This window comes from Trematomus bernacchii, unplaced genomic scaffold, assembly GCF_902827165.1.
Source record: "Trematomus bernacchii unplaced genomic scaffold, fTreBer1.1, whole genome shotgun sequence".
NCBI classification, from domain to species: Eukaryota; Metazoa; Chordata; class Actinopteri; order Perciformes; family Nototheniidae; genus Trematomus; species Trematomus bernacchii.
The window spans coordinates 6,045,120-6,056,752 of NW_022987698.1; the positions used below are offsets into that span (position 1 = coordinate 6,045,120).

Here is an 11,633-nt window from a genome sequence, read left to right on the forward strand (position 1 = left end):
TACGGTTAAGACTCCGCATGAAACCAACAGCATATATCAGTGGGAAGTGAGAGTGTCTGTCTGACAGGATAAGAGACTAAACTGGGGATTGAAAAAATACCAAACGTCTGCAAAAGAAAGAAAAAGTATTTATTGTAACTTCTTCAGCATACAGATTAAATGTGAAAATAATAAACTAAGCAATAAGCTAAATAAGTCTAGCAAAATAAGTGAGAAAACAAGAAAAGGGTTGAAAAGTTTCTAGTGCACCTCCATAATGTTTTAACAAACATTTGAATTTCTAGCATTAACATTACATTTAATCAGCAAACTAAAATTCTAATTTCTGCAATTTAAATCTGAAAGTTCAAAGGTATAGTTGATACAACATTACTGCACAATTGCTAACATTCAGTAGACAGTTAAATAAGTCTTAACTCAGCTGTCAGCTTTTAACTGAAGTTCATACAAACTCCGTTATCTATCAGTGCACAACAGATTACCTGTTTTACACAACATTAAAAGAAACACTGATGCTACTAATGCTGCAAGAAGACCATCGGCCCCTGCTGCTGTATTATTAACCCAAAAGGAAATGAGTCAAAATGCACCACAGAAACAAGAGCATAGCAACTAATACAACCTGGAGGCTAAATACAGCTGCCATCTTGGATAATCCAAAACAATTAAGATAAAGAAACAAACCAACAAAGGCGATACGCTATACTAATACAAATCCTGTCCTTGATCACTCTGCCTCTTATTAGCAAAGCTGAGAATACAAAAAAACATTTGCAACTTTATTTGGCTTTTGCACCAAAATGGCAAAAGGGTGTCTTTTTGTGCTGCTGGAGAGGCAACCAGGGCTCGTACTAAATCCTCACCACATGTAATAACTACGTGTGGTGTCAACAGGAGAGGGTTTTCCCTCTGCGCTGCTGTCTTTGTCCTTCTCTCCTTCAGCCTCCCACAGGTTGATGAGCGGAGGGTATAGCTCGTTCAGGGGGATGGAGGAAGTCTTCATCATGTATTTCTTCAGAGAGTGGTGGTAGTTTTTCCTCTTCCATCTGCGGGCAATGTAGACGCCCACTGTGCCCAGACTAAGGAAAGCCAGCATGGTCGCCATGACAGCCAACACAGCCGCACTGGGGTGCTGGGCTGACAGGTCCATGGCGAAGGTAGCGATGCGTGTTGTCACATTAACACAGGACTTGTGTGTCTGCAGGTGGACATTGGAGACCGTGAGGCATACCTCATACTCAGTAGCAGGTTGAAGGTGTGTGAGGTTGTACTCATGAACTTCTACAGGAACACGAGCTGTGTAAGTGATATGGGGGTTGTCAATCTTCATGGTGGCTGAGGCCCACTTCAGGTTGGAGGACATGACGTTGGAATTAACTTTCCAGGAAACAAGGATGGAGTGCGGCTCGGTCTGCTTGACATAGATTTTCATCACCTCGGCGCTGTCGAGCAGAGTGCCATTTACACGGATGGTGGCAACCCGTGTGTCTGCTCCTTCTGTGTTCTGAGCCACACAGGTGTAACGACCAGAATCCTCAACCTGAACATGAGACAGCCGCAGAGTCCCCTCATTGTTCAAGTGGTACCGCTCTGACACAGTGTCAATTGATATTTTGGACCCAAGAGGAGTCACCCAGTAGATCTCAGGCTCTGGCTCAGACATGGCCCTGCAGTCAAGACTGACACTCATGCCCAGCTCGAGGTTCAAGTGGCTGGGGAAGGTGTCGTGGGATATGAGGGGCAGGCATTGCTCCGGAGAATCCAGCAGCCTTAGCTCTCGAACCGGCTGACCTCTGAGTTCTGGTGGGGAGGTGCAGAGCATGGAGACGGGCTCCATGAAGCGCACACTCGTTCTGTTGGAACTCATCCACTGAATAACACAGTCGCAACGCAATGGGTTACGATGCAGACTGATCTCCCGCAGATTAGGCAACACTTCTACAGTGTGCTGGTAAAGGGCAGTGAGGGCGTTATTGTTCAGCATGAGGCTCTCCAAAGATGACATGTCCCTAAAAGCCAATTTATGCACATAGGACAGCTTTGGGTTGTTAGTGGCCTCCAGCTTTGTCAGTTCTGGTAGGTTGTCCAGGGCATAGCGATCAATTGAAACTAACTCCATCATATTGTTTATGCCCAGCTCCTTTAGATGTAACATGTTCCTGAAATCTCCTTCTTGGATTTTGAGAACTGGATTCTTGTTTAAATCTAAGAATTTCAGATTGGGAACTTTTTGAAGGGCCAGTTGAGGGATTCTTACCAGTTTGTTGTCATAGAAAGAAATACTTTCAAGGCTATCCAAACCAACAAAAGCATTTGCTGGAACATCAGTGAGGTCCATGCCAGCCAAGACAAGACTCCTCAAGCTTTTTAGAGGCTTGAAGTTCATGTCCAGTAGGCCAAACACTGGGTTCTCCCCGATCATGAGGATCTCAAGGTTAGGTGTTTCTTCAAACCAGCGACTGTCTATGACATGGAGCCTGTTGGAGTTAAGATGGAGGCGCAGCAGGCTGTGCAGACCTGCGAAGGCCCGAGGGGAAATGGAGCTTATCTGGTTGTGGTTGATGTAAAGCTCCTGGAGATTGGAGAGGTTTCCCAGGCATTGGTCTGGCAACTTGCTGATCTGGTTCTCCTCTAGGTGAAGGGTGGTCAGGTGGTTCATGCCTTTGAGGCCCACAGCTTCCACAGTGCTGAAGTTGTTCTGGGACAAATCCAATTCTGTCAAGTTGAACAGTGCCTCCAGCTCGCCTCTGGTGTGAGAGATGGCGTTACTTTGGAGCAGTAACACCTGAGTATCAGTGGACAGGTTGGTAGGGATATGCGTGAGCCTCAAATCATTGCAGTCCACTGTGGTCGCCTCCTTGTAGGTCGACTGGGGGGTGAACCATGGTCGGATCTCGCATACACACAAATGAGGACATTCGTTGCCATTTACGGGCGAAATTAAGGAAATAAATAATCCCAAGCACAGCCAGAGCAGAGGAGGCCCTGAGCTGAGTGCCATGTTTCTGTTCTCTCTGCTCACACACAGCTTAGATGAGTGGCAGCGTTCTAGAGAAAGGCTTGTAGGGAAAGTTCATGAGCATTGGTCTTTCTTACTGCTAGCTACGTGCTGCAGGCACTATTGATTGTGGTGACTTCAAATCCAGGAGAAAGGTATTGGGAGAAGCCAGGTCAGAAGATCATCTGGTCCAAACTTAATCTCTGCTGATAGTTTTGTCTGTTTTCACTTCCTCATGCAAAGATTTGAACCTAAGAAAAGACAGAGAACAAAATGTTAGAGTACAACCTAAATATGCAACTTTTTATTTTCTGTTTGCAAAAAGTAAGTGAATTAGATAAACTTAAAAACACCTAAATAGATGATGTGATTAGTAAATTAGAGGGACATATTTGGTTTCCTTGTATATAGTAACAAATGAGGAAAGGGACAGTTTTAAACAGTGCCACCCTACTGCCCAATAACCATAGAATATGCTTTAACTAGCACATGAAATGAAGCAGACTTTTTTACTGATTTATCCGTGTCTAAGATGATATTAGTTCTGCTTCCCTGTTGTGTTGTGTATCGGTCGCTTTAGAGATTACATACTCTGTGTAATTAACTCTGTGCTGGGTAGATTATCTTCATACCAGCTTGGTACAAGTGATCCTCTCCAAAGACTGTGTGGGGTGGGCACAGCCTGCAGCTCTCTTTGTGAGCCCATTACATAACAGAACAGGGAGTGTGTGCTCTTCACTGTTAATCACTTGCTACTTATGAGACAGACCCATGGAAAGCAGTCATACACATGTAAGGTGAATTTAGATTGTTTGTTCTTTTATATGGAGCCATGCAGTGCTGCTGTCGTTGTGTGTGCACACCGCACTCGTCCAGGTTTGGTCAAAGAAAGACAAGCAGAGAGAGATTGGAAGGGACTGACAGGCTGAGCCCCAAAAGGAGTTGTAATATGTTACGCTTTTGCTTCCATTTGTCAATTTCATGAAAGAAATTCATAGAGACGTCTGTAGGGATAACAGGTACATACTCAGTTTCCATGAGGAAATATGAAACCATGAGCAATGCGGATAAGAAATCAGTCATCAGTTTTTTTTAACAAATTCTAAAATGTGTCCATGAGCCATGTATTTTTGTATTAAAAAAAAAAAAAAAAAAAAAATACTGACTGTATAAATGTAAACTCACTGTGCCTGATTCAATAAAAACAAATTACAAAAAAAATATATAAAAAATGTCTAAACATGCCTGTGTGCAGGTGTTGTAAGCATTTGTTCATTTGCATGTAGTTTACATTAACAAGAGAGAGAATGGAGAGACTCCTGGCTTTCTCTCACTCATTAAACACCACAGTTCTTAGTCTGACTCACACTGAAAATTGCATTTATCCTGATAAATAAACTGAGGGTGAGCATCCAGTTAGTGTCTGTGTGTGCAACAGAAAGATATAGCTGGGTGTATTTTGTTTCAAGTTCTTCCAATATTAACACAAAACGGATTGTTTTCCCTCTCCTTTCATCTGCTGTCTGTTCACGCCCTGCAATGTGTTGACACCTCCTCACAGTTTTTCCTCCACATTTGCATGTACAATTGTATAAAAGCATCTCAGCAAATACAAAATGGAACACTATGCTATGCAGAAGAGCAACATCATGAGATTGTTTATAGAAATGTAAAACATACCAGTAAAGCAGCTTTTCTCAAATACAGTGGATAAGCATTCACTGCAAATCCATGTTTATTTCCCTTTAAGTGAACACATGTGGTTCCTGGTATCATGTTGCTGGTCTCTGCAATGACCCGGTCACACTCAAACTGATCTAACCGATTCCCAAAGTGTGACTGCAGTATGGCAGCAGCGACCTGCACCTTCACTTGGCTCTATGTGGCAACCACTTCTGCCTTTTAATAATGCATCATTCAGTTTCTCAAACAATCAATTTAAATGTCTTTCAATTTAACTACTTGCCCGTCGATATACTGTGCCCTGTTATATAGAGATGATTAGTGATATATTTATCTGTCCTCCATGTGTTGCGCTGCTGGGTATTACATTGGAGGAGATAGGCGGAGTAATCATTGGTTTCATGCTGAGCCCATACAACTCAGACACCTGGCACCAGGTTTCTGGCAGAATGGCAGCACTATGGGGTCTGCATCCGTTCCCACCTATCTCTCACTGTGTGTACGTGTTGACCTTAATGAACCAAGAAGCTCTGCTGAGCACATGTGCTCTTTTTCACTGATAGACTTCTTCAAAATCACTGCAGTACACTAACCCATACTTACTAGTACACCCATATACCTATTGGAAGCCGCAGGGCAGCTTCACTGACGTGGTTGGAATAAACTATTGTGTTTAAGGATGCCTTTCAGTTTTTACAATAAAGCTGTGTAAACCAAAGACAAATTCCAGGCTGACCTCCCACCTGTTGGTTCTGCCCCTCTGGTACATTGTGTTTAAAATCAAACTCCATCCATCCCTACACAGCATCTAACTCTAAGAACGGTACACCTCTGACTTTCACTTTGACATGGTGTTTTAAAACCGAAACTTGTGTTACGTAAATGTTACAATCTGAAATAATAGCTCTAGAAATCATCACAAGTAAACACATACTATTTTTTGGTATCTTTCTTTAAAAAAAAATGCAAATGCATGGATTCTACGGAGAAATAGTCAACTTTGTCTGCTTCAAATTCCTGGCTAGGGTCATGTCTAAAAACATAGGGAGAGCAGAAAAACTGAAATCAGACCGGAGTGAGGTTTGTTATAGTTTGCTATACAGAATCACTCTGGTGGGACAACATCTTCATTTACATATGTTCTCTGGGATTGCATCAAAGATTAAGTCTGAGTTCACAGTAACTATCTTACTTGCAAAGCAGGCCTCTTCGGCTGAGAGCAAAGACACTGTAGAAAGCATCATTTAAAATGCATGCGTACATATTTATCTACACTGCACCCATTTCCACACTGCCACAAAATACACATTCTGTTTCCCCAATCGTTGACTCACACTCTGTGACATGCATGCATGCACAGACTTCTGGAAGGAGGCAGAAAAATCCTTCAACAGCTTGGCGTTATCCAGCGGACTGTCGGAATTGAAGCCAGGAGGGATTTACTGTCTTTGCTCACCCAATCCTTATGAGGTTTTAATCCAAGAACACATTACACATTTAAAACACACACACATACACACACACACACACACACACACCCCCTAGTAGCTGATATTTCCACTGGGTTCAAGCCTCAGAGGATCACTGGCCCCAAAGCTAGACAGCGAGATGTAATTGTGGGACATAATGAGCTTTGTGTGCTTCATGCTAAGGCCCTAATACATTTAGTTATGAAACAGAATCTCTGGACAATACTGGTAGCAATGAAGTTAATTAGAGTATCTAAAGAAACACAGACCTCCAGTGAGATGCAGGGAGCATTTCTCTCTAGATCTTTGAAGGTGTTTGTGTGTGCAAGCGGCGAACACTATTTTCAGAAGTTAGAAAATACTCATTCTTTTGAAGGATTTGTTAAATATGTGAATTTTAAAGTTTGAAGATATTTTATCTGGCTTGATTTAACACCTTATTAAAAGTTTAAATGCAGTGCTGCTAAAATGATTTGCTCCTGGTGCAGCCAGAAGGGACGTCTCTTGCTAGCACACTGCATCATTTTTCATAGAAGGCTATGCTTTTACCCTGTCTTCTGAGGGCTTTTTCACTGGGTGCAAAATGTAAGCAGTGTTTCTGAATCGGCAGGCGCACAACAGGCTCACAGACATGCTATCACCATAGCAACGGCTATGCCACCGGCATGTCTGTTTCATAACCAAATGAGAAGAAAGCTATTAGTGCCATCAGCCTAAAGGAACAGAGAGAACTGCTACGAAAAGGTGACAGAAATATGATTTTTTTTTAAACACTAAACAAAACCACATCATTGACATATTCTAAAATGTCTGACTCCAGCCTACACCACATTGTGGTAATATATTTCTACATTTCTAATTGAACAGTTTTTTTTCTGGTCAATCAGTGTCAACCCAGAGCTATCATGTGGTGCTGGGAAGCTAAGTGGTGCTGCCTGATGTTTTCTCCATGTCCTCACTGCGCTGGCCTGCCTGAGAGACATCCTGTTCCTGCTCCATTAGTATGCAAGCGTCTCACTTCACATCACACAGGGCTTTGGTGCAGCTGCTGATGGCAGAGGTGTAGAGGCGAGGAAGAGAAGGATGCATGTCGACTCACTCAGAGAGAGGAAAGAAAGTAAAGAGGGAGAGGATGGAGAGCTCTGCTTCCTTAAATTGGAGGGCCACAGGCTCAAAATGCAACAAGGCAGAAAGATACAATGAGAAAAAACTAAAACCCTTATGGAATTAGAGGAACGTATGTTGCATACACTGTTTCTTTAAACTGCATTAAGGTTTAAAAGTCACAGCAAGGCAAATTATCTCTGTGTTTCCATTTACTGCAAATCCATAGTAGCTTTATTCCCCTGCGGAATTGAGATGGATCTCAACACAATTTTTCTTCTCTGGCTCACCATTTTTTCTCTCTCCTTTATGCCCTTATCCTCCCCCTCCACTTCATCTATCCTTACTGTTGAAATGTCTGTGAAAAGCCAATTTGTTGTCATTGGAGCATCGATCAATCACACTGACGGGGCAAAAGTCTCTAATCTCAGGGGAATCCCTATTTGAAACCATGCAGAGGTCAAGGAAGATTAACTTGCGCAGTGCAAATTGGCCTCTAAATCAAAAAGATTGTGTCATTAATAATGCTTTGAAATAGATTTTCATAATGGGCTTCTAAATGTTTTTTTAAGACAGTCTTAGCAGGTTTTTGTGAAACTTTTACTTTAAAATTCTACACTTAGATTGCAAAGCATTAAAGTCTCTTACTGTACCACATTTGTATCTAAAATACAAATTCAGTTTATTGCTATTAAAAAACAAAGGATGACGAAACAGCTGACTCAGTGATAACATCTTTAAAGAAACTCACAGTGTATCGTCATGTTTCCATGTTTCCCTTCAGATCAGGATCACAAAGGGAGAAGGTCAAGCTGTTGCTCCCTTGTCTCCTCTGCTGTGGGAACCCCAGCACCAACACATGCTGCAGAGTTAGGCCCTATGGCTCACAATGGCTCCTACCCAAACACACACACACACACCAAGACGTGTCTTTGTTTTGCATGTTCTCACACTCCTCGTGCCCAGCTGATGCTATACATCACTGTGCATTGTGCAGATTGGGGGAAGGTGCAAGAGCCTCCTAAACCCCCATATCATTGGCTCATTGGGTGACATCTGGATCAATTGTCTGCTTTGACTCTAAAGACAAAGTAAACTACATACAAGTTGTGAAGTTGCTAGACAACAACTGGCAAGTGAAGCAGTGAATACTTTTCCTCCTTTCCTAATCTATATAACTATGTAGATATATTATATAATTATGAACAGCTGTACTGATATAAGTGGGTTCATTGGGTTGTTATTGATCTCAGTAACAGGTGCCAGTGTCATGCAGCAGCTGAAGCATCACATGACAATACGACTCCCTCTGCTTTCTCAAACTTCTGAGCAGAAACAATGGATTGTCTTTCCTCTCCTCTGTGTCTTCATCCCAGACATCTGCCAATGTCTCGACTCGTAGGTATGCAAAGTAGGTTTGATGGAGCACACGAGCCAATTGCTGCTACTCAGCTGTTTCAGCAGCGAGTGATGCTGCGGTTTGTGTTAATGTTACACCACGTTTGTTGAAGCAGGTGTCAGTGCAGTGAAATGTCAGGACTGCTGGCAAGACTGCAGCTTTATAATGAGCCCTACAGAGACTCACAGTTAACAGTATTGCTTGGCTTTGTGGATAAAGTAAAAGTAGGGCATGCATAGGCTATAACTAAATATTTGCAACTCAATTAACACAGGTTTAAATTGTATTTGTTTGGTTCCCCTCCCTCTGATATCTGATCAGTTGATATTTATAAATTGTAACAAAGGTTCATAATAATAATTTAATGTGCATTGAATGCAGATCACTGTGTCCTTGCAAATCAACTATTGTAGGCTGCTTTGTTGATAAAAGACTGACCCGACGCACACATTGCATATTAATTCTGAAAAACATCGATAAATATACAACTTTTATGAGCTGCATTCTGTTTAGTTAGCCTAGATATTTCTTTGTTAAGGTAAACATTTTTCATTTTTGTGGAGGTAACGTGAGCTGCACGAGGACACATGCCATCGATAGACACCGCGTTATTGTTGAATTTCATCTTTGTTGATGTGTGTATTTCTTAAAACAAAAAAAAGGATGACTACATTTTTACGAGTTTTACACTCTAGACCGGACGGACAAATCCCCCTTTTCTACCGAGCAGGAATTAAGAACATTATTTTAGATATTTTATAGACATACATGGGTATCAAAATGTCACTACATGCATAAAATAAGCACATTGCTCTCACCTCTGAAGCGCTGAATCCTCCGTAAAACTGCTGCAGGCTACTGTATCTGACCCGTGCACAATCCGCAGCTCCAGGATGATGCGCGAGGGGGTAGCAGATTATGTTTTAGAATAGAAACAATCAGCCTTTTAAAACGACAAAAACTCTTATCTGTGGAAAACACCCCCCTTGCTTGTGATATCTGCTCTGATCTCCAGCGCTGGAGACACGGTGAGACTTGAGGAGTGGAAACGCTGCAGCGCAAAGCTTCCAGTGACGAGCAGCTGCCTGGCGCAGGTCAGCTGGACTGAAACGCGTTTGACACCCACACCGGTGCCCAAACAGGCAACCTCACCATCTGTTCTGTCATCACAAACACTGCGAACAAAAAGTCCCACCCTGCTGCCGGCCACGAGCAGCGAAGTGCGAATTTTAAAGTGGAAGTGCTGGGTGAACTATTTGGCACCCCCACTGCACCGATGATCTCATTGTTTGAATATTTCTGTTTGTTGACCTGTTTAAAAATATTTTTTTGTTTTCAATCCTCAGGTCAACTAAAGTTCATTCCTCATCAGGCTTAGTTTGTGAGGAGGACTTCACAAGACATTAAGGTGCCATGGACATAGTTTATATTAATGTAATAACTTACTAATTGATCATTCATAATAGCAACATTATTGTGGTGATTTAAAATGGGCTTTAAAGTGGATATAATTAATCTCGTTTACTCTCTTTGTCTCTATAGAGTACAAACACGGGCACACAGAAGTCCATGTTGAAAGAGAGATAAAGAGTTTTCTTTCAGACCTGTCACTTGTTTGGATTCTTCCTCATGCTCCTCCCCCTCCTTTCCTCTCTAAGGGGAGCAGTGCAAATGACAACGTTTCATCACTTGCTGTTTGAGCTGCTGCTTTGGGAGCTGCCTGACAGGTTCTTCTTCCTTGGCTACAGAGAAGAGATGTGATCATCTATGTTGAGACAAGAAATGGTGCTAGGCAGATGTCACATGCAAGTTGTGGCTGTTGGAATGAAGCAGAGAGTTCAGTTTTTTACTGGAGATCAACATATTTGTTGTCATGGCAGTGTTCTTTCTCTTATTAGTTATTAGACAGCCCAAGCAACTTTGGCTTCATCCATCTCTGATGCTTCTCTACAATTGATCTTGTGTTTGAATAGTTCATAGGTAAAACATGAGAATCTTTTACACATTTATGCAGTGGCCTTATTAATCAAATGCATGAAAAGTTACCACAGCTTTATGCATTTACCCTAAAGACTACACAAACAGGAAAAACAATCAGCAACATTTTAATTTCTTCGGCACTTGATATGTTAAATAAGGTATGTTTAACCCAATTCAGCTTTAAGTAATGGAGGGTATAGTCACATATATGTTTACTCGCTTGGTTGTATTGACAAAGTACTTAATGTACTTGCTCTGAATTATATGTTTCATGACCTTCAACCTGTTTCTCGTATGGCCAATCTGCAATAAATCCATGGTGCAGAATTGAACAAAAAACTGAAAAACATGTTTTTGTGATGTCTGTATTTGGTCTTAAGCTTTGACACACATGACACAGAGTTTGTAAAGTTATAGTTTGAACCATTAATAAGATACCTATTAAAATAAATCCTGTTTAGGATTATTTTCACTGATATATGCTTATAGTTTTCTTCTTTAGATGAATGATAATGCTAGTTGCAAACATAGAGCAAAGAGTGTCTTTGTAAGAAATGCATTTATGAAATTATTTTGCTAGGGGTCAACTGGAACTTTCTCAAAGACCTTATTGGTATCCAAACAAAGCACAGTGGGAACCCCTCGTATCGCTCTGCCACCACAGAGAGCTGAAAGTTGATTCAGCAGTCACAGTGTGTGTTAGTTGCAACCGACAAATCATAATTTCCCACCATTAACCTGCAGTGCTTGTGGTGTGGTTGCTATAGCAACAACTCTCTCCCGGGAAAGGCGATGCAGCATATCCACCAGTTTATTAGATCTCTGATCACACAGCTCCCTCCACATGCCCATCTGGGAAAACCAGTCACACAGAAACGTCTGCCCCCCGTTTTACCTTTCGCAAGCCTTCTCATCATTTTGCCGCATTACACTCTGCTGAGGAGGAGACAAGGTGTCAGTTTTCTTGTCAACGCTTGTTTTCTGTCATAGATGTGTAGAA

The 11,633-nt window shown here is 41.8% G+C and overlaps 1 protein-coding gene across 1 annotated transcript; it reads right to left on the bottom strand.

The window, feature by feature from the left end:
* Window positions 1-108: 108 nt before the first annotated feature.
* On the bottom strand, window positions 109-9,798 carry LOC117489539 (leucine-rich repeat neuronal protein 1-like). The gene is made up of 2 exons (XM_034138896.1): window positions 9,472-9,798; window positions 109-3,249 (listed from the first exon to the last, which is right to left on the bottom strand). The coding sequence occupies exon 2, from the start codon at window positions 2,999-3,001 to the stop codon at window positions 860-862; it is 2,142 nt and encodes a 713-aa protein (XP_033994787.1). The 5' UTR covers window positions 3,002-3,249; window positions 9,472-9,798; the 3' UTR covers window positions 109-859.
* Between the last annotated feature and the right edge of the window lie 1,835 nt (window positions 9,799-11,633).

Coding starts and splice junctions, on each gene's coding strand:
- LOC117489539 (XM_034138896.1), bottom strand. CDS start 3,001: ATGGCACTCAGCTCAGGGCCTCCTCTGCTCTGGCTGTGCTTGGGATTA.